This window comes from Etheostoma cragini, chromosome 4 (assembly GCF_013103735.1).
Source record: "Etheostoma cragini isolate CJK2018 chromosome 4, CSU_Ecrag_1.0, whole genome shotgun sequence".
Classification (NCBI taxonomy): Eukaryota; Metazoa; Chordata; class Actinopteri; order Perciformes; family Percidae; genus Etheostoma; species Etheostoma cragini.
This window is the reverse complement of record NC_048410.1, coordinates 14,561,809-14,584,575: the sequence shown is the minus strand read 5'-3', so window position 1 is coordinate 14,584,575 and position 22,767 is coordinate 14,561,809. Positions and strand designations below refer to the sequence as shown.

At 43.0% G+C, this 22,767-nt stretch overlaps 1 protein-coding gene across 6 annotated transcripts; it reads left to right on the top strand.

Annotated features, from left to right (window-relative positions):
* Positions 1 to 564: 564 nt before the first annotated feature.
* Positions 565 to 22,672, top strand: LOC117943243 (rootletin-like). 6 transcript variants are annotated; one of them, XM_034869241.1, is made up of 37 exons: positions 565 to 684; positions 3,628 to 3,754; positions 3,849 to 3,994; positions 5,451 to 5,642; positions 5,727 to 5,810; positions 5,904 to 5,995; positions 6,082 to 6,247; positions 6,331 to 6,437; positions 7,462 to 7,689; positions 7,784 to 7,874; positions 8,183 to 8,269; positions 8,344 to 8,556; positions 9,212 to 9,411; positions 9,513 to 9,695; positions 10,202 to 10,346; positions 10,434 to 10,580; positions 11,225 to 11,455; positions 11,635 to 11,828; positions 11,906 to 12,033; positions 12,243 to 12,412; positions 12,528 to 12,707; positions 12,886 to 13,020; positions 13,118 to 13,261; positions 14,190 to 14,428; positions 14,536 to 14,695; positions 14,807 to 14,974; positions 15,145 to 15,583; positions 15,852 to 16,009; positions 16,124 to 16,244; positions 16,593 to 16,756; positions 17,339 to 17,554; positions 17,953 to 18,177; positions 18,264 to 18,420; positions 18,535 to 18,737; positions 19,578 to 19,709; positions 20,956 to 21,129; positions 21,272 to 22,672. In XM_034869241.1, exons 3-37 carry the CDS (start codon positions 3,860 to 3,862, stop codon positions 21,356 to 21,358), a joined length of 5,895 nt encoding a protein of 1,964 aa, XP_034725132.1. In that variant the 5' UTR covers positions 565 to 684; positions 3,628 to 3,754; positions 3,849 to 3,859; the 3' UTR covers positions 21,359 to 22,672. The 6 variants fall into 6 exon arrangements, with proteins under 6 accessions (XP_034725132.1, XP_034725131.1, XP_034725128.1 ...); XM_034869240.1 differs by having other exon boundaries at positions 577 to 684; positions 3,852 to 3,994; XM_034869237.1 differs by lacking the exon at positions 565 to 684 and adding an exon at positions 2,696 to 3,014 and having other exon boundaries at positions 3,852 to 3,994.
* The last annotated feature ends 95 nt before the right edge of the window (positions 22,673 to 22,767 follow it).

Here is a 22,767-nt window from a genome sequence, read left to right as displayed (position 1 = left end):
TCCCCAGATCAGCGAGCATCATTGTTTTTACAATTGAGACTTAGGAAAATAAATCAGACACTTGTTGTCTAAAAACAAACCTTAAAAAGCCTAAATGGTGAGTTAAAAACTTAACTTGAAAACTTAAAAAACAATCAACAAGTCTCAGCTAAGGTAATCAGGCAATTGGAGTTATTTAAGAGCACTTATAGCCATAAGCCTGATTAAGTAAACTACAGAAATTCTGGGATCCATGTTAATGTTATTGTTTCATTGGAAATATTTCTAACTAAAAATGTGTCCTTTTGTCTGGATGGTGTGACTTGCTGACGCTCAGCTTATTTTTGTAAATTGATCTCAATCAGTTCTAAGAAAAAAAAATGTGTGGATGGGATTTCATTCAAACCGTTTCAACAGAAATGAGATGAGCAAACTTCCATCATGCATACAGACAGTGCTGTAAACAGACTGCAGGCTGCAGCTGAACTGGAAGTCCCTCCCCGGAAAAAGCATGGGGAGGATTTTGGAGGAAGGCGACACTGCCAGCAGCTGATGATGGTAACCGACATCTATGGAGTTAGATTAGTAACTCCATAGCATCTATAACTGTTGTGGATGAGGTTTGTTTCTGCCTCTGTAATGTTCCTAACCGCTCAGAAAAATGGAGGGACGGCAGGATAACGCTCTTCAAACCGATCTGTCGAGGTGAGAATATTAATCAAACAGGGAAGTGAATGTTTTCACCGCGTAGCACCACAACATAATGTGGATGAATATCGCAGCATAAAGTATTGAAATGCAGGCGGTTGTTTCCATAGCAGCGCGTTTGTGTTTGGATCCCCGTCTCTGCTGCTATGAAACACTTCATAATCGATTTAATATGCCCGGATGCTGCACAGTTTAACGTGCAACCCCCCCCCCTTCTCCTCTTCCTCCCGCCTCCAACTCCTGACAGACTTTTGAAAACTTGGGCGTGTCTTTTTAGATCTGGATAAAGATGATATTTTCGTTTTATGTGTCTGGAAGTGAAGTGTTAAAGTTAACACCAGAAGAGGAAGCAGTTGTGGATGATTCCTGTTTATTCAGTTAATTTTGGCTGCATGTAGATGGTGGTAAACAGAAAAGCTGAAGTAAGAAGTCATCAGTTGGGCTGCACTAGGGTTGGGTGTGTGGAAGAGGAAAGATAAAATATCAACAGGTGTGTATTTCACCAGTTGTTTGGCTCACATATCTCGCAAACCATGAAATCAATGCCAGTCTTTTACTAACAGGCCAGCTGAGGGCGCCACAGATGTTAAGCCATTCAAAGTTTCTCATGGTTGTGATTCATTTTATGCAGCCTTGTCACTCACATCACATGGACAGATAAAAATTCAGCAGTTAGTATGTAATCATCACAAAGCATTATCTTTTACAACTGTGACGACTGTGGTTGTGTGTGTGTGTGTGTGTGTGTGTGTGTGTGTGTGTGTGTGTGTGCGTGCGTGTGTGCGTGGGCGTGGGCGTGTGTGAGGCTGTACTGGGGGTCTGGTATTGACCCTCTTGTCAGTAACTATGACAATCCAAACAATGCAGACCCCCGCATGTTTAATGTTTGTGTTATAGTTTAACATCTTTAGGTAGCTCAGTTTTTATTATGAGTTTATTGTTTTGAAAGTGTTTTAAAGCCTTATGGTTTAGGCAACTGTGACATTATTCTTATATATTTTTAAACATGCTGCATGATTAGTAGTAGGCCTACTGCAATTATGTTTTAGTGAAGAACAGGGTCAAGCCTTTCCTTCAATCAAAAACTACCAAGTGCACACCATTGTAAAGTAGGGCTGTACAATTCAGAAAATGTCACGATTCGATTCAATATCGATCATTGTTTCAAAAACTATTCTCGATTAAAATAACGATTCACAGTATGTAAATGTAGTTACTTTTCATATGCATCCATGTATCTATCTATCATGTGATTGCAGTAACATACAATTAAAAAAAATATATATGAATCGATTTTTGGAATCCTATCAGTCGATTTTGAATCGGTATAGCTTGAATTTTGATTCAAATAGAATCATTTCATCATGAAACGATTTTTTTTATTTGTGATGAATCAGCAGCATATTTTCTCAATTGAAAAAAAAGAAGAAAAAAAATTGACAGTGAAAAACAGCAAACCTGCAAACGATTTGTTTGTTTCCCCTCAGAAAATAGATTTAACATACTTATACACGTTGTTGACTATAGACAACGGTTTGTTGTGCTGTGCTGTGTTTGTTGCTGTGATTGTTTTTGCAAAAGACCTGGCCTGTTGATTCTCAATGGAATTGGCAGTATTTGCAACCCTCACTTTACTGATTATGCAAAGTTAAAATTATTTAGAAACTTGTATCTTAATGCATGGAGAACACCTGCCGTCATAAATTGCGAAGACAATGATCTTTGTAGCCTACTTATTTGCTCTCAAAACTTTGAACCCGACCTCCCCTACTCTAAATTTTATTTTGAAAATCTATAATATGTTTTTCTTTGCAACCTAAAAAACGATGGTCAAAAAATATATATATATATATATATTTTCTTCGTAGAGTGTCTTATAGGGCCATTACAGTTTGACTTGGGCTTATCTTTATTGTGCAGTTGAATAGCAGTGGTTTGGTCTGGAGGGTTGTAAATGCGAGCACTGAGAGTGGAGCAGTGGAGGAGGTGGAGGGGTGTGAATCTTTAAACCCTGTTAATCCTGCTCTCCTCAATCCGTGCCTGTCTACCGGAGGAAGCGACAGGACGGGCACACTCTGCTCTGCTGCTCTGCGACCAACTTTCTCGGCTCCGACAGCATCAAACGCCCAACCGGGTTCAGGCTGGGAGTTGTTCTTCGGTATCGCACCTGCTGGACTTCAACAGATCGACAGTTCAGTTTGTGAAGACGTCGCATTCACTCGGAGTTAATCCTGTTCACTGGAGAGTTTTAACTATCTGCTGCCGCTGCGATGAGCGCTGCGGAAAACCCAGACACAGACTCCGACAAACTGGAGTCTGTGATACAGGTGAGGTGCACCGGGCCTTCCTCCACCCCATCGCTTAACATACAGTACTGCTGTGTGATGTGATGAATAAAGCTGGTGGTTTATGTGAGAGCTTTTTTGTGTTGATATTGTGTTGTCATGCAACAGCAGGTTTGTCGTGGCACCTGGTCTTTTGGCACTTTTCGTTTATTTAGTTTATTTTATTTTTTATTTGGAAAAGCATTCATTTCACAGTGTACGTTGGAAATAGCAGTGTTACTGCAGGTAGATACTGTATCATTGTCCATATGGTGTGCAAGGGATTTGCAGAACATTGAATTTTTATTTTACTGTCTAGCTCTTCCACATATTGTTATGCTTAACGTCTTGACTACCTGAACATGGGAAGGTTTAACATTGCATATTACAGAATGGCAATGGTAGTGAACAAATAAGACCAAATACAATTAAAACAGAAAAAGATGGTATATTTGTGGCACTTTTCAAACACATCATCACCTAGATTATTATGTATTGTTATGTTTCCTGTATATGGAGTAATACTCTGTCATTGCTTGGTCATTTTTTGTCTCTCGTGGTTTATTGTCTTTCTAAATGTCTCAAATGTAAAGCATGTCTGTGTTGTGTACATCAGAGGCTGGAGGAGAGTGTTCTGTCTGAGGAGAAGAGGCTAACAGTCCGGGGTTCTTCAGCAGAGGCCCCCCCTACATGTCTACCTGCACGAGTACGAGAGATTGTCACAAAGAACCTCAATGATAGCTGTAAGTGGCAACATTCGGCTCTCCCAATATATCAAATGTATGTTTTGACACTTTTCTTGGCCTGACCGTTGTCTCCGTCTGCCCTCTCGCTCAGCAGCCGGGGCCATGTCCTCTGTTATGTCCCTCCAGGAGGAGAACCGGGTGCTGCAGGGAGAGCTGGCGAGACTGGAGGACCTGCTTGCACACAGCAGAGCCGACCGAGACGAGCTTGCCATCAAGTACAGTGCAATTAGTGAGAGGGTAAGACCCCAGGACAACAGCAACTGGCACTTTGATGGGCAGAATAAGAACAATGATTTGAGAATTGGATGAGAGAAACTACATAGATCAAGTATCATGGGCTCTACACATGATTGACCCTCATATCCCCTCTTTGTATTCAAATTTAAATCTCAAGAGGTTCAAAATACACAAGGTTTCTTGCCAATGCTGTTGCACTTCGCTGTTTTCCCATTTCAGTATTTCCCTGGCCTTTCTTTGTCTGAAATTTGCTGGTCTCCCAGGTGATGGGGCTGGAATGAGCTGAAGTGGAATGTTGCCATGGCGTCTGTCACCCTGGGTGACTGTAAACAGGGGGGTTCGGTGGAGACGGGAGCATGTGTAGTGGTGGGTGGGCGCCACACATCTAATTTTGGGTTGAACATTACTGAAGGAAACATGCAGGTCTCCATGCAGAAACATATCCCAGCTCGGGTGAAGTTCCTTTAGATAAATAAGATACTTGATAAAATGTCATAAATTAGGCTACTGTAAAATATAAAATATTACTGTAAAAATAATATCAAACCGTCTTGTAGGCTGTTGAGATAACTGCTTTTCTCTCCTTGTACCAAATATGACTTAACTTAGTAAGTGAGTGGCTTTAGACCTTTTTTCTTTTCCAACCTATTTAATTTATTGTAATTAAAGTAAATAGGGGTTAGTCACACTGGGATGCTGCAACTTTGTTTTCTGCTGTTGGAATAAGAAATTCTTATTATACATGTAGTCCTAATTAGTACTTCAATATGCATAAAAACACCAAGAATATGGGATAAAAAGGAACAGTTCACATTACTGGCGCTACAACTACAGTATGAGTACAGCAAAACTATGGTCCTGAAAACAATATGGTGTGAACGTGTAAAATCTCTGCTATCACTGTCCTCTACTTTATTATTTATAATACACATACTACATTTGAGTATTAAACATTTACAACGTTCCTTATAGATCCATATAAACTGAAAAGACTGAGTAAGGGGCTTGTAGGTTTTAAAGTAAGCCTGATATTACTGAATATTCTCTAGTTTGGGCATATGTTAAATATCAGGGAAGTAGTGGGGAATATTTCTTAAAGACTGGGGTAATTTCTCTTGAAAATGGTGCCCTTTTGTTCATAAGAACACATAATTGTTGCATAAAAAGAGCACTGACTTAGAACATTTACCTAAAGAATAACCATGTGTTGCCCTCAGTATCTATTTGATCCTAGAGCTCAAGAACAGCTACTAAATGGATGAGTACTGTAATGACTGTGGTGAGATTGTTTGTTGATGTTTTCAAGGTCACAAATGATCTTTCAATCTCAAATACTAAGTACGCTGGAGTTTACTGTACGTGTAGGTGGGTATTTTAAATTAACAGCATGGCAGCCCTGTGTAGATCTGTGAAACAAACATCACCCCCTGCCTCTTACTTTTCATTAAACCCACAGCTGGAGCAGGCGCTGCGTTTTGAGACGGGAGACGGGGACCATGATTCACCGGACTCACGCAGCCTGGCACAGCAGAACGTGGATTTACGCCGGCGGCTGGATGAGGAGCAGGCGGCCTACAAGCGTAAACTCAGTGCGTACCAGGAGGGTCAGCAGAGGCAGGCCCAGCTTGTGCAGAAGTTGCAGGCCAAGGTATGATTGTTTGACTCTGTCTTCAACTGAAATGTAGTCTTCAGGTATATTACATGTCAGTAACAGTTTTCTTTCTACTTTTAGGTACTTCAGTACAAAAAGAGGTGTGGGGATCTAGAGCAGATGGTGCAGGAGCGGTCCTCAGAGTTGGAGAAGCAAAGGTTAAGTGTGAGTGGCGTTTATTGATTTTGACTCTCAGAAAGACGACATTAACTTTCCACAAATAAACATTTACATGCATACATACATCTTCTCATTCAGAGCCACAGTGAATCCTCAAATGGCTGTCATCGAGACGAATCAAGCAGCAACCTGGAGGACGCTTTAATCCGTCTGGAGGAAGAACAGCAGAGGTGACTGATTACATGACACACAGTATCATTTGTTTATGCTTAATTGCTCTGTCAACATAACTTGTTTGTCTGCCGTGTGTTTTCAGGAGCAGCAGTTTGTCTGCGGTGAATGCCATGCTGAGAGAGCAGCTAGAGCAGGCCAGTTTTGCCAATGAGGCTCTCAGTCAGGACATCCGCAGGCTCACTGCTGATTGGACGAAAGCCAGGGAGGAACTGGAACAAAAGGAGTCTGACTGGAGGAGAGAAGAGGAGGTGATAGAATAATGCTTACAAAACAGTAAAAGAATTTAAATGGAGAACAATTTAAAGATAATTGACATGTTATTTCCTTTCAGTCTTTCAACAGTTACTTCAGTACTGAGCACAGTCGACTGCTGACGCTATGGCGGCAAGTAGTCGGGTTTCGGCGGCATGTCTGTGAACTGAAGAGCATCACTGAAAGGTCAACAATTTGTCAACTGTTTGCCACATGATGCCATTTTCTTGATTGTAATTTGAATCTTTCAGTCAATCAATCAATCAATCAAAAATGTATTAAAACAGCACTTTACAGCAACCAGCAGGTATCCAAAGTGTTTAACATCAGAAACCAAGAGTAAAAACACATATCGTACAATAGAAAAAGTGAACATAGAAAACAGTAAAATCTGAAAAGATTACAAAGAAACAGAAGAACGAAATTGTCACACCACTGCTACGTCTTAAAAGCAAGATTAAACAGATACGTTTTGAGTTTGGACCTAAAAAGAGCAACATCTGTAATAGTGTGAATATCAGGGGGTAATGTGTTCCAGAGTCTCGGGGCTGCAAATACAAAAGCCTGATCACCCCACCATTTATACCGGGACCTTTGGACCTTGGGACTTTGTTGTACCAGGAGCCAATTGCAGGGTGTAGAGAACGGGAGTGATATGTGCACGTCTAGATGTATTTGTTAAAAAGCACAAGTTGAAGATGTGAGATGGACGTCTGATTCAGAACAACATAAAGAGCATTACAGTAGTCCAACCTTGAACTAATAAAAGCATGAATGGCCTTTACTAGGTCGTGCCTGCTAAGGAAAGGCTTAACTAACTCCCATTGTTTTTGAGAGCTTGTATTGTAAGATGCCAGAGCTCCCAAACTCAAAGCTGGACCATTTTGCATGCCTGAAGTACTGAAAATAATAAACTCCATTTTTATCTTCAATAAAATTAAGAAAGTTTTCGGAAAACCATGACTTAATAAGAAGTATTAAGTTGTATCACTTCATAATAAGTGATACAACTAAGCAGGGAGTTTAGTGCGAGACTGTCATTTGCTCTCATAGGCAGATAGATTTGCAAATTGTCTGCGTAACAATGAAAAGACAGGTTGTGCTTTCCTATAATAGCCCCTAAGGACAGCATATATAAAGAAAATAGAATGGGGCCATCTTTGATGGTACTAACAGTTTCCTTTCTGTGTCAATCTCTCTCCAATCTCAGGGACCTGTCAGATATGCGTAATGAGCTGGCTCGGACGTCCCACTCTGCTCAGGTGTCTTGTGCAAGTCTGTCTGCCACCCTACATACCCGGGAGGGGGAAGCAGCTCAGGCCCTGGAGCAGGAGAAAGCTCTGCGGGTTCAGCTCGAGCAGAAGCTAAGAGAACGAGTGGCTGAGATGATGAATCTTCAGACCAGAACAGACGCAGAGAGAAGTGAGCTCAACGTTAGGTCAGTGACTGGGTTTAGCTCTATTACAGGTTTGTTATAAATTAAACATTTGCATGAAGGCCTTTTAATCTGTTCCCTTTGTGTTGACTTTCAGGTTGTCAGATTCAGTGCGAGAGGCTGAGAAACTAAAGGGCCAAATTGAAGAGAGAGACCGAGAAATTGTCATCCTAATGAGGAGGGCTGAGGTGAGAGGATACTAAAAACATCAATGAGCAACACTTTTGTACTGACTGACAACGCACACACTCACTGTTCCTCCAAATTTGCATCAATCCGAAGCTGAAAGTCTCCTTAAAATACAGTGTGTGTTTATTAACAACAAATTGACTTGTAGACAGGGAAGTCAGAAAGTATTGGGGAAAGGACTAACACATTAAAGCTTTTGGTCTTTTCATTGGTCTATTGACAAGAAGGCTGTAATTCTTTTTCAGTTGCATTAATCTTCCTCCTCAAAGTGACTGAGGTGTCTGTTCTTCCTTATGTTTTCCTTCAGGAGCAGAGTGACAACGAGGAGACTGACATGCAGGTGATGAAAGCTCACACTGAGACACTGTTGGACACCCTGTGGGACATCGCTCAGGTAAACAACTACACATATGCACACAGTTTCACATCACAAGAATGGGAGTGCTTCATTTAAATTTTCTTTTGTAGACTGTTTTGTCCGATGGAGAGTCATCATCCGAGGCAGATCAGGACAGCACCGGGGCTCCGCTGCTAGCATTGATCCGCGGCTTCTCCCCTCAGCGCTCCCCCTCTCCTCGCAGGTCGTCCTCTCCCCCTCGGCCCTCCTCGCTGGCTCCTCTCCCTGAGGCGGCGCTGTCAGCTTTGCGCTCTGCAGTCGCAAACAAGACGCTCCAGCTGCAGGTGACATTTCAAATCATTCATTCCAAATGAGTACAGTAATTTTCTCAGCAAGAAAGCACACTGGTGATATTGTGCTTTAATTTTGTGTTGACATTTAACGTACCAACGTTAAAGAGACAACTAAAAATAATGCTGATTTTACAAGAACTGTGTGTATTCATAATAATACTTTAATACAGGTTATCGTGATGCACATGTATTGAGAAGTGCAATATTCACAGATTTTAGACAATAATTACAGAGACAGAGGGGACTATGATTGTTTACTTCCCGCCTGGAAAGAGTCAGTAACAGCAGTCCTCTAAATCAGTGGTTCACAAAGTGGGGTCCTTGAGGGTAATCCAGGAGGTCCCAGCAAAAAAGGGAGTTCTTTTTTCACCATTATGTGACAATATTTCCAGCCCTAAGTAGCACCAGCATAACAGAATGTATAACTACTTTGAACATGGGTTTCATACACTTTCTGTAATAAAACATCTAAAAACTAAAATTCTATCAGATGTAGGAATCTGGGACAAAATCTTATCAAATAGTAGATCCATGGTGTCAGTTTAGGGGTCCTTCATGTGAAAAAGTTTGGAATCACTGCTCTAACCTAAGCAGCTATCTACCACTACTCACTAGAGGTAAGTGATCCCACTTGTGTTGTTTGCAGGATGTTCGAGGGCGTCTGCTTTCTGCCCAGTCCTCGGTTCAACAGCTGCGCAAGCAGCTTTCAGAGGCTGATTTGGCTAAAAGAGATGCAGAACAGCGAAACCAAGCTCTGCAGAGAGAAAAGGATGCTGCTCAGAGAGAGCGGGAGACTACACAGAGAGAGAAGGACCGCCTGAAGCAGGAGAGAGACACTCTGGCCAGGTTTACAGACCATTACAGTACATCACCTTTTTAAAATCTGCTTCTCTTCCTGAAATCTTTTTGTGTAAATAACTATAACTGTTCTCTTATGAACATTCCAGTGAGAAGGTGAGCATGGAGAAGGCCGTGCAGGCAGCACAGAACAGCAACCAGATCCTGCAGATGGACTGTGAGAAGCTTCAGCTGACTGTGGCGTCCACACAGCGAGAGCGAGATCACGAGCGGGAGGAGAAAGAGGCTGCCATTCAGGAGAGAGGGCGGGCAAAGGCAGAGACTCAGAGGATGTAAGTAGTCTGATTGATGGTGATTAAGTGTATGCGATGTGGACGCTAATCCACAAAGCCTTGTGCAGCCAACACACAGTGCATATGCCCGTAGGAAGCCATTTATTATACTGTATCTGTATTAGCTTCCTATGCAGAGAGATCTTTATTTATAAACCCCTCTTGACCTCCTTTACCAACACAACCCCAAACACTGGTCAACAGATCTGATGCCATCTCTTCAAGCACACCTTGAAATTCATTTTTCACATATCAGACAAGCCAGCTGACTCAGTTCACTGAGCCCCACTACTTTCATGTACAGTATGTATAAACCCAACAGATTTGATATTACAATGCTTATGACATCTGCTGTTGCAATGTTTCATTTTCTTAAAAATAGACTGTATTGCACCTTTTACTGGGCCCTTAGCACTCTGTGCTGCTCAAACAGTACCTACTGAGCATCTCATTAGTAGCCCTAAAATGTTTTGTTAAAAAACTGCATGCATATTTTTTTGCTACAGACAAAAGCAGTGGGATCAGAGTGAGAGTCGAGCCTCGGCTCAGCGTGGAGAGCTGTCCGCAGTGAGGGAGACTCACCAGCAGTGGGAGATTGAGCGGCAGCTGCTGGAGCAGGAGAGAGCCCAACTCTCTGAAGCACTTGCTCGGGTAAGAGAAGTCAACTTTTTGCTCATTTAACATTATGCAGATTTAATAATCTGTGTTCTTATCTTGTGTCTGACCTTTCCCCTCCAGGCTGAAGGCAGAAATGCAGAGCTCTCTATGCTGCTCAACAAGCTGCAGTCTGAGGATGCAGCTCTCAGGGACTCTCTGGCCAAAATGGGAAGCATGAATGAGGGAATGGCCCAGGACAAAACTGAACTTAACAACTACATTCTCCAGGTAAGTGAAAGGCAAAACCAAGGGCAGAGGTGAGGGGAGGGAGAGAGGGGAGGGTGTTGAGCGTCCTGACAGCCTGGTGAATGAAGCTTTTTGCCAATGGTGCCCCGGTAGAAGGAGCGCATGATGGGGGGGCGGTGGTACTTGCTCTCTTCAGCTTGCATGGGAAATAGAGGTGCCGCTGGGACTTCTTGGCCAGTGATGCAGTGTTTGTTGTCCAGGATAAATCCTCACTGATGTCACTCTCTCCCCAGCAGCAGGGTTGATGGTCAGTGGGGGTTGTGAGAGGGGTGTGGCCTCTCTGGAAATCAATCAACAACGTTTAGGAGGAGGTTGTTATCCCTACACCAGTTGAGAGACCTCCTTCCTGTAGTGGGTCTCACTACGTTGTGTGGTTGCTGCTAAAGTTGGCTAAAGTGTTTTTAAGTGTTGATCCAACACTACACCCCGTATCTGTCTCCATTTATCCATATTTTGTGTGTCTCATAGTCTTGATAACGAATGCAACAAACGGGGATAAGAGCTCATTCAAAATGTTGCCCTTGGTTACAGTAGTTTTGTGAAGAATCTAACCTAAAGAGCCAAAGTAAATTAATTGGAACGTCTCAGCTTCCTCTCAAAGTCTCACCCTTTACTCTTTCTCTTAGCTGGAGGAAGAGAAGACCCTTCTGCAGGCTCAGAAACGGGAGGCGGAGCAAGAGAAGTTGACCATAAGAGATGAGCTGGTCCGGTTGGAGCAGGACCGGCTGGAGCTGGACTCTGCCCGCATCATGCTTCACCAGTCACTGGCGGACGCCGAGCTTAGCCGGGTGGGGATGGAGGCCGAGCTCCAGAGTCTCCGGGCTGAGAGATTTAAGCTGCAGGAGAAAGTCACCCAGGTACAAAAAAATAGATAATACATCATCATTTAAAGGTCCCAAACTAGATGTTTGTTTGGCTAAAAAAGCCATGGGAACTGTCAGTAACATGGAAAGACATTTTACTGTTTATATGTGTTCATTTCATTTCTTGATTGTTTTTTGTCACTCACGTTTTCTTTTTTGGCTTTTGTTGATAGCTTTGTGGCGAGGTGACCTCGCTGGGATCAGAGTTGAGTCTTGCCAAAGGAGATGGCCAGAGAAACGAGGTGGCATTAGAGGAAGCTGGCCGCGGTCGGGCAGACCTGGCCCGGGACAAAGCGGCACTGGTAGTCCAACTGACGGCGTCTGAGAGAGAAAACGCTGTTCTGTCAGAGGAACTGGCTGCTTTCAGGTGTGTATACATACGTGTGTGTGTGCGTGCGTGCGTGTGTGTGCGTGTGTGTGTAACCTGTGTTTCTAACTCTGCAGGTCGGAGCGGGAGTCCTTGGAAACCAGTCTGTTCGAGGTGCAGCAGCAACTTGTTCAGGTGGAGTCTCGTAGGGAGCAGCTGGAGACGGACAACCAAAACCTTCGAGTCCGCTGTGAGACTGCAGCAGGTGAGGGACAAAGTATACTGATGCAAAGAGAGAAGAGGATTTTGATTTGAGAATTAGACACAAATATGCCTTTTTAAAAGCTAAAGTGAAGATGTTTGGTGTAATGGGAAAGACGGTTAATCAGTAATATGACAGAATATGATGTGAAGAACCCAATGATTGAGTCCTGTGTTTTCATCTTCTTGATGTGTCCTCGATGGGATTTCCAGCTGAACTGAGGCGTGTACGCTCGGATGGGGATAATTTTTTGGCTCAGGCTGAGAGAGAGAAACAGGCTCTGACTCAGACTCTAAATGCTGCACAGCTAGAGGCCCAGCAGGCTTTACGCAAGGCCATCTCTGAACATCAGGAGGAGGTGGAGAGGCTGGTCTCAGAAAAGGTCAGAAGGTTGGGTGGCTCAGTGTTACTCAGGTCTGTAGACCTATTTGTACTTTTTTGGATTAGGCTGATGAGCTTTAATTAGTCTTTGTGTTCTTGGCGGCTCGTTTCCACAGGAAGTGGTGCGGCACAGCCTGTTGATGGAGCATGAGGGCACTCTGAGGAGGCTCCGGCAGGAGGCGGAGGATCAGCTCCACAGAGCTGGGAGAGAAAGAGAGGCGCTGCAGGATGAACTGAGGAGTCTCCAGCATGACAGAGATCAGAGTCTCCTGCAGGCAGAGACTGAGAAACAACAGGTTGGAACAGAGTTCAAGTCTCTGAGAAACTGTGAAAAATCCTAATAATAATAATTATGTCTCAACCATATTGTCCTTTCTGTCATCAGTAGTAGTAGTTCATTAGTTACAGTATAGAGACAGTATGGCTCAGCTCCAGTACGTATTTTTGTTAACCACACCTTGTCTGTCATCCCAGGCTCTTTCTCTGAAAGAGGCAGAGAAAACCGTTTTGTCGGACAGGGTGTCCACCCTGCAAGCTGAGCTGTCAGCTGCAGCCTTGGAGGCCGAGCGGATGTCGAGAGAAACAGCTCATTCCAAAGAGCAGGAGCAGGTGATGTGAAGTTATCTTCTGTTGTTGTTGAATTAATTTGTACAAGGTACAGTTTCTAAATAGACTTTTTTGTTATGGCATAATGTTTTTAACACAGATTAGAGTTGGGGCTCTGACCAGTGAGCTGCTGGAACTTCGCTGTCACCTCGAGGATGCAGCTTCGGTTCATGAAAGGGAACTCCAGAGTCTACGAGAGATTTGTACTGATCTTCAGTCACGTGCTGATGTTGCTCTCAAAGAGGTAGATAATGCTGTACACGTAGGAATATGAGAGCGAAACTGAACAAATCCGAGAGCACATACCTCCACCGAGGCTGCACATTCCTTGATTTTTTTGTTTTCATAATATAACAATATTTCTAGGGATTTATACATCAAAATATACATAGTGACAATCATATATGTGCTTTGTCATTGTCATTAAAGTAGTTGCAGTACACCTTTAGAAATAAAGAAATGGCAACATTTTGAAGAAAATCAAATGTGCTCATGACCAAAAATGTGTTAATACACATAGTGAAATGAGTCAAAGATTAAGCAGGGATTCAGACAGAAAACTACGCTGGAAACCAGACAAATTTGCAGGCTCATGTTTCATATACAGTACTTTGGCAGGTACACATTTGTAAATTAGTCTGGCGATGCCAGGCTAACAGAAAATGGCCCTGTGTTAAAGCAATGCAGGGGGATGTGTTGATGGGGGCGCGTTATTTTAAATACAAATACAATCCAAAAAGCCCAGTTTGAATAACAAGTTAATGTGTTAAGGAGGGCAGCGCTTTTTCTTGCCAGGCTGAAAGTGGTCTGAGCGTTGGCTTTGTTAAAGTTAAAGCATTGAAAAGAGTTGAAATGCAGGTGAATTGCATATAATATAGGTGGAAGAGTCAGTTAATAAGTGTACAAACTAAAACACAATACCAACTCTTGGATCAACATACATGTAGTGAGGGATGATCAAAACCATAAAATGCACAAACATGCCTTATCTTGTGTGGTGAATAAAGGTAAGAGTATGTCCCCTTCCATTTAAATCTTAGTGAAAAATGTGATGAGACATCCTGTGAACGAGTAAGCAGAAAACATTCCTAGTGGGCGTCATGAGATAATTCACTACATTTTGAGTCTGTTCGGTTACATCACTTGTACCACACATGACTTTTACCCTCCAGCTCAATCAGTGCAGAGCTTTGCTCTCAGCTAACGAGGAGATTCGAGACCAGCTGAGGCGGGACCTGTTGGACAGTGAACGACGCCTCAACCAAACTCAGGACGCAGCAGAAAAAAACAGAAGAGAGGGGACGGAGCTGCGACGCAGCCTCGCTGACGTCACCAAAGAGAGAGACACTCTCAACCAGTCGAATACTCAGCTAAGAGAAACTCTACGAAGTGCAGAAACAGAGAGAATTAGGTAAACACTCACATGAATGGGAAAGTATCTGTTGACGGGAATGCAGTGTTCGGAGTAAAAAAAAAAAAAAAGTCTGAGTCATTTAGTATGTGTGATGCGGTTTTCAGTGTGAAACGACAGTGTGAGGAGAAGGAGCAGAAGCTAGCTGTGCTGGAGGAGAATCTGTCGTCTAATCAGAAGGAGGTGGCAGAGCTGCGCAGCTGCCTGAGAGAAGTTGAAAGGTCACGACTCGAAGCGCGGCGAGAACTCCAGGAGCTCCGCAGACAGGTCAGACATTTCCTCCTTCACACCTCTGTGACGTTTGGAAATAAACTTTGTTTTTAGTCTAGGCTTCACATTTGCGACTGTGTTGTAATTTTGTGCCTTTCTTGGCTCCAGCTGAAGGTTCTGGATGGAGAGAAGGAGCAGAGAGAGAGGGAGGTGGTGGAGCTGCAGACTCGCCTGTCGCTGGAGGAGCAAAGAGAGGAGGAGAGAGGAAAAGAGGTTTTCACCCTCAAACAGAAGTTAACTGAGGCTGAAACAGCTCGAGGCTCCCTCAAGAAAGAGGTGAGGATGGGCTCTGGGACTCACTCTTTGAATGTGACTTCTGTGTGACTATACTGAACATTTGATCGCTTAAAAAAGAGGTGAGAGTAGAGGAGAGTGAAAAAGACATGATTTGCTTCCTTGCTGTGTCGCTGTGTCATCATTTCTCATTCTTTTGTTTTTCAATGTAGCTTTCTTTGACTCAAAAGCGCCTACTGGAGACTGAGTCGGGCTGGCGGGGCTGCGAAAGAGAACTGACCGCTCAGCTGCAGGAGGCGCGTGGCTGCGAGAAGAAGATGCACGATGAAGCCAAGAACTTGGCCCTGCGCGCTCAGGTGGCTCAGGACTCTGCTGCTCAGACCAGCCTGCAGCTGAGCGAGGCCCAGGGCCGACTGGCCGCCACAGAGGCAGAGCTGACTCGGGCCGAGGCTGGGAGGAGGGACCTGGAGTTTCGTCTGAGCAGCCTTCAGTCGGCACTGACGCGAACTCTGGGTATCGGAGCCGGCGGCAGGGGAGGCAGGGGGAGAAGCCCGGGGGGGAGAAGCCCGGGGGGGAGCTCCACATCACCAGCCACTATGTCACGCTACAACAGCGTTTCGCCCCTGCGCTGCTCGCTGTCCCCTCCTAAAGGTAAGCAGCAACACATTATTCAGATATTTGTTCAGAAATTGAAGAAACCAGAAAAATAATTCTAATTTAGCATAATTATCATTAAGGACTGTCTCAAAGAAGATTCCTTTTAGCTGCTTAAAGTCTTTTTTAATAGATTCTTGAGGTATAAAGTATAGCAACTATTCCAGTGGGCCATATCTCTTATCCAGTATAATGTGATCCCTCCTCTCTCTATAAGAACAGTTCATCTGTTTTTGCAACTCTTTATATTAAATTTTTTTCACAGAATGTCGAGAAAGCACCCCTGACAATACTTTAGGCTCAGTGTCTCCTGAGAGAGGGGATACACCGCTGCCTCTCCCTCAGCCAGAGTTGGACCCTGACACACTGCGCAGTGATCTGAGAGACTTCCTCCAGGAGCTGCGTGAGGCACAGAGGGAAAGGGTAACAGAGCTGCACGGAATGGGGAAAAAAAAATCACAAAGTAAACAACAATAATAAATAATTAAGGCTATTTTTGTGTATGGTTCAAGTCTTTGTTTATCGCTGATTTTGTAGGATGATGCTCGATGCCAGCTGGAGGCCCTGCAGCGGGAGCAGGAGGAGCTGACGGGGCAACGAGACTCTGCTCTGAGTCGTCTCACTCACCTACAAAACACCTTACAGGAATACCAAGAAGGTCAAACATGTTACACCTGTCCATGTAGTTTCCTAAGATAAATCCTCAAACAAAAGACAAAATAATACTCAACAATATACTATAGAGGTGTGCAAAAAAATTGATTCACATTTTTTGTTTTATTTTTTAGTTATTTAATGGCGTGTATACTATCACATGGGAAAAGTACCTATATTTATATACTGTGAATCGTTTTTTTCAATTGAGAATTCAAAAATAATTTTGAATCAAGTCTTGCCTAAAAATCATTATTAAATTGAATTGACATTTGCTGAATCGTCCACCCCTAATATACTAAGTAATAATCACAAAGCCATCTTTAATGTGTGTTATTGTGTGTGATTGTAGGGAAGCGTGGACTGGACGAGCGTCTGACCACCTCTCAGATCTTGCTCCAGCAGCAGGAGGAGGTTGTGAGGAGAGGAGACCGAGAGAGGAGAGTGCTCACTGACAGGGTGAAGGATTTAGAGCGGGCGCTGCAGGCTTCTGAGATGGATAAAAAACATACACAGGTACACAACCATGTTTGTGTACTTGTGTGCATGTATATACACACTGTGTATTTGTACTGTCGCTTGCACAGCAGTGACCGCTGATCTGCCTTGATTGCCATATGGCAGCGCTCAACAGTAGGGCAATATGCAATAACAACAGATGCCACACACATAGTGTCACACCTCTTGGGTGTCTCGTGTCAGCTCTCCATATGTCTGTTTTTAATGCTTGCACCTTTAAAAATATTTCACTGTCTGGACAACAGGAGGAGCAGAAACATAAAGTGAAAGTAATAAAAAAGCATCAAAGAGCCTGAATAGACAGAACTTTGAACGTGCGGGTGCTAATGAAAGGAAATTTCTATTTGTTTTTCTTTTTAAAGTCTCGGTAGGATTTATGAAGAGACAAAGTAGTGTTGGAGCTTAGACACAGCTGTGGATCATCTGTGTGTGCTTTGTGTCTGTTTGGCCTAACAGTGTTTTGGACTGTCTGTGCATGCCTGGGTCTGAGTCTAAAACTCAGGTTTCCATTATACAACAAAGGCTTTTGCTCCACCAGCTAGTCTAAAAATCATCTCTTTCCTCCTTCCATCTCTACAGGATCAGTTGAGTAAGCAGCGTGCTGCTGAGATGCGTCTGGACGCAGAGAGGAAGCGTCTGCGGGAGGCGCTGGAGGCAGCTGAAGCCCGGGCCACCAGGGTGGAGCTGGGGAGGCGCAGTGTGGAGGGGGAGCTGCAGAGACTCAAACTGAGTCTGGGAGACAGGGAGGCTGACAGCCAGGCCTCCCAGGAGCGCCATGACTCTCTACTGAAACAGGTACAGCAGGCGGATACAGAGTCCTTTTATGTGCTTAAACTGATTTTTCTGGCTTAAAATGCACAGTTTTTTTTAAAGGAAAGTAAATTTATGATATATTTAATGTTCCTCAGAATTTACCTGGCCTTGTAGAAATACTGTATTTTATGGGTCAGTAATTTTCCTCATAAAAAAAACATTTTTTTAAAAGTTTGTCGGGCTGTAGACTCTTACTCTTGTCTGCCACGCAAGCGGCTCTGTGAGGCTCTACGGTCAACATGCTAGCATGTTCACAGTTCCAATGCTTACATGCTGATGTTTAGCAGGTATAATGTTCACCATGTTAGTTTAATGAATTCTATTCTCTTTGTTGGTTTGCTGACTTAATTAGACATCAATTTGATTTCTAAAAAATGCAGGTGGCAGAAAGAGAAGTCTGTGCGTCTCTGCTCCGGAAAGAGGTAGAGAGGCTGAGCCAAGCTCTGCTCAAAGCTCAGGAAGGCGAGTCTCTACTCCAAGAGAAGACCTCTTCCCTCAAAAAGAGCCTTCAGGAGGCAGCGGCTTCTCACAGCTGCACACAGAGTCGTCTGACCGCTCTGCAGAAGATGCTCAGCGTGACGGAACAGGACAAAAGGCTTCTACAGGTGAGGTAGATAGAAGGGGGAAAAATACCTTGGACAATGCAGATGAAAAGCGGATACTGATGTGTTGACTATTTTGTTCCAATAAGGAACGAATGGATGAAGCCCGGGCGTCATTAGTAGAGGCAAAAAGGAATATGGTCGCCCTCACTGAGCGTGTGCAAAGCTTGCAGAGCGAGCTGAACCAGAGCGAGCTGAAACGAGAGGAAGTTGAGGCCGACCTCAACAACACTCAAGAGGTGAGGGGGATAAATATTCTGTGTCGTCTAAAAACATCTGCCGTTATAAGTTCTTCGCCTGTTGCCATTCTATCTTCTCTAGAGTCAAGTTTCTGTATGTGATATCTGTCTTCTCTCCGTCAGGCTCTGCGTCAGCGCTCGGCCAGTGTCGCTGAGGCTCAGCGCAGCGCCCAATCAGCTCAAGCAGAGCGGGCCGCTGTAGAGGAGCGACTGCGTGGACTGCAGCGAGCGGTCGCCATGCTTGAGACGGAGAAAAAAGATGCTGAGAGACAGGCTGTGAGGCTAGAGAAAGACAAGGATGCACTGAGGAATACACTGGATAAGGTCAGCACTGTAGCTTGTGCACATCTTATTTCATTCAATTGTTTCATTCATCCTTGGTTCATTCAATCATTCTCTGAATAAAAAAAAAATCTATGTTCATGTGCTTTATGGACAAATGTTGGGTAGGCACAAAATATCTTTGTGACCCTATTAGGTCACAGTGAGCAATGCCTTATGATACACCTCAGGTCATAGAGTACCATAGTCATAACCTGACGTGCCAGATGGTTTGATAACCTAGAACCATCTGAGTAGCAAGTGATTGGATTAATCATCTGTCTATCACGTCTGCCATTGTTGTTTTGAAAGAACAGCCATGGGGGGAAAGCCATCATACACACCTAAACCACGCCCGTAGCTGCCAGTAGGTCCCCATTGGACGGTGATTGGTTTGGTGCACTGCTTTTGGAACACAAGCCACTTACTTAAAGCCTGACAACATGGACTTTTGTGTGATATGTGATCCCGTGATTCTCGCGGGCTTTCACAATATCATAAGAATCCAGCTGCCTGACTAGAGTCATAGATGGTCAGAAAATGAAACACATATTTGATCTATGAATAATTTTTGTCTGATTTGGGTCACTTAGAGCCCTCATTCTTCTGTCAAATGATGGATACAGGACATTTTGTTTTTTCTACACAAGACAAGAATTACTCTCTTGGTCCTCATCTGAGCTCACCACTAGTTTTCATACCATATGTAAAGGTCCAATTTCTCTATCAAAATAATAACTTTCATCTGCTTCTTTGAAAACATGAGTGTGCGGCCATGCTACTCTGTGGGGAAGTGAATTTTTTTGTAATTGCTCTCACATGGTTACATGTCTATTTCATCAGGTTGAACGTCAGAAGCTCAAGACTGAAGAAGGCAGCATGCGGCTGTCTGCAGAGAAAAGCCGCTTGGATCGCTCTCTGAACACCACTGAACAGGAGCTGCAGGAAGCACAGCAACAAATACTGATGCTGCAGGTAGGGAGCAAACCAACACTGACAGATCTGTCAGAAATCCTACCTGCCTTTATTATACCATACCATGCATTATAAATGCAAAAACCTCTTAGAAGTTATACCAAATTGCTGTTAGCGGAGTGAATACTGGCGACACTGAATTTGTTTTCTTAGCTGCTTCACACCTCTGAGTGTTACTGAGCCAGCTGCAGTCCATCATGTTTTCCTGAAGGACAAAGCCAAACAAACGTTTTAATTGGCCACTCACACCTTTTGCAGTGAGACAATTGTTTAACGTCTGTCTTTGACTTGGCAAATGAATTCCATAGTTTGAGCTTGATATGTTTTTCATGGAGTATAAATTATTTTCCCATCACTTATTAAACCACTTACCACCAGTTAAAAAGCTGTTTACATTGTGTGAAATGCTGTGTCTTCACTGACTGGATTAAGGGGGGTTTTAATAGTTTCATGAGAAAACATCTTCAATGAATTTTACAGGAAAAGGCTAGCATGTGCCTTAATGTAGAATTCGTAAGATTCAGTGAACTAATAACTCACTGTGAGTGAGAGACCATAAACAGTTTTTTCAGCCAATATTTTCTAAATATTCATTACATTACACCTTAAATTTTCCAAAGGTCCCGTAATTGTCAAGTGAGGTCTTTGTAACATTGTAAAAAAAAACAAAAATGGTGCCTTCAGCTGCGGATACATCTTCTTGTTACACATGAAAAATAAGCATTCAAGAGTTGTTTTTAGTTATTTTTCATCTCTGCAGCACTCATTCTTTTTAGTGCTTCACTCAAAAACCAAAGATTCAACCAAAGCCCTTAGATATTTCTGGGGAGGCTTTTTTTCCATCTTATAATGCTAAACAAATGTCTTTTTATGTACCACATACTTTCTATAAACAAGCAAATAAATAAAGCTACAGTGGGTTCCTAAGAACTCTGAATTAAAGTTGTTTATTTCACTGTTAATTGAAAAACTTTTCCCAAGCTGCCGTGTTAATCAGCTAAAGCAGAAATTCACAAGCCATCAAGCATTTGCTTGGGACCAATGTGATTTGGCAAAGAAAAAGCTTTATAGTAATATTTATCGAACTTCAAAGGATATTTGTGTAATTGCCCTCTAAATTATTGCTGCATCTTTATTCATTACTATCTGTCATGAAAAAGGGTTCTGATTTTGAACTAAAGTTATCCTTCTCTGTCTGTCTGTCTGTGTGTGTGTGTGTGTGTGTGTGTGTGTGTGTTTTGAGTAGACTCAGCTGGCTGAGACGGAGCAGTCACACAGTCTGTGTGAGAGTTTGGTGAGGGAGCGTGACGAGGCCCAGCGGGAGGCGGACAGACTGAGGACCAGCTTTAGGGACGTAGAGCGAACACTGGGCACCAGAGAACGAGCTCACCGACACAGAGTCAAAGGCCTGGAGGAGCAGGTACACACCTCATGTTGCATTGAAGCTTTAACACAAGTCTTTCTCAAGTTAAAATGTTTTACACTTTAATTCCCTGCCACAACGAATGGGCTGGTTTGGGGTGTAATTAAATGGAGTGTTGTCACCCACTGTATCAATGCAGGTGTCCACCTTGAAGGAGCAGCTGCAACAAGAGATAAAACGGCGGCAACCTTCTCTTCAATCCTCCTTATTGTCGGCAGGAAAGTGAGATAAAGCTTAATACCAAAAGCACCAGCATTCCATGTCTAATCCAGGGAAAGTCCACTCATCATGAATGTGTTAAAACACTATTTACTCAAAGACACATTCCTAAATGTATTCATACTCTAACTCTACTGGTAAAAACATGATTTATTTTACTATGTGACACCGAAGTGAAAAACACTTTGTTTCATTGATATTTTATATAGTGAATAACACATAACGACTTGCAGCACACACTCAGCCAATGACAGATGAAGGAACGGAGCAACGTGATGCAGCAGCTGTGCTGAAAACGTCATCAGCCTGCTGAGTGCTGGCAACCATCTGTACTTGATCCTTGCTCAACATCTTCCCAAACTTTCTGCTCTTATGCAAGAAGAAACTCCAAATAACCGCAAGGATGTTCGTCCAGACAGAATCTGGATGTAGTGCAGGACTAAAAATCTGCCAGTTGTGCAGTTTGGCCCAGATTCCTCGACATTAATATTATCAGTCGAGGACGTGAAGAGAATGAAAGGAAGGTCTTCACTGTGTGCAAGTGCCAGGAAACAAATGAATTGAGCAAAATGAAGAGCATAATGAGCTGCACTCTAATTTCTTTTAGAAACTGATTTTGTTGACAACGTGTTATATAACCAGTTTTATAACTGAAAAAGGACCATAAGGCACTGCAGTATGATGCTATACTTACATTATGTGTTTTATTAGTGAATACTAGTTTTACTAGGTGAATACTTTGTACTTACTGTATAAACACTGACAGACTGATGATTAATAATAGCAATATGACTTGTATGGACAATACACATGGCAGCCACATGTCTGTAGGAGCATAAACTCACTCTGTTTACCATATTGCATGTCTTTCAGAAATACCTTTACCTATTATGGTACAGTGATGACTTACGTTCAACTCAATCACACATTGCATTACAACAGCTGTAGTAAAAAAAGTTTTATTTTTTTCAGTCTTTATAGTGACAGTTTTACAAAGCAGTAGTAGAGACCGTTTGTGAGATGCCTTTTTGAAACACTTATTGCCACTGGAATATATTTATATAAGCGTGCTGGTTGGTTGCTAAGCACAGATCCAGGTGGCAGTAGTACATGAACTGAGGTCCCTCACCACCTGTTTCTTCACACATCTCATGATCTATCATGGCACAATATTGATAAGTTTTGTCGGATGTCAGTGCACAGTGGCCACCATTGATGAGATGATTATCATGAGAATGACTGCTTTTCAACACAAGTACAGTAACATATAAAAAAAACACAAAGCATGAGATTAAGATGGTACAATATGCAAAAAACTAAACTTTATACAATCATCAATGTTCTTTGGAGGATATTCGTCCATACACACAGGATCTACTGGGCAAACATACATGTGACAAAGATAAACACACAAAT

Excerpts from the sequence above, each read along its gene's own strand:
- LOC117943243 (XM_034869236.1), top strand. The coding sequence starts at position 2,958 with ATGAGCGCTGCGGAAAACCCAGACACAGACTCCGACAAACTGGAGTCT. Across the intron at positions 16,010-16,123 it reads GTGAGGCACAGAGGGAAAGG|GATGATGCTCGATGCCAGCT; the intron begins GTAACAGAGCTG and ends CTGATTTTGTAG. Across the intron at positions 18,738-19,577 it reads TGAGGAATACACTGGATAAG|GTTGAACGTCAGAAGCTCAA; the intron begins GTCAGCACTGTA and ends CTATTTCATCAG.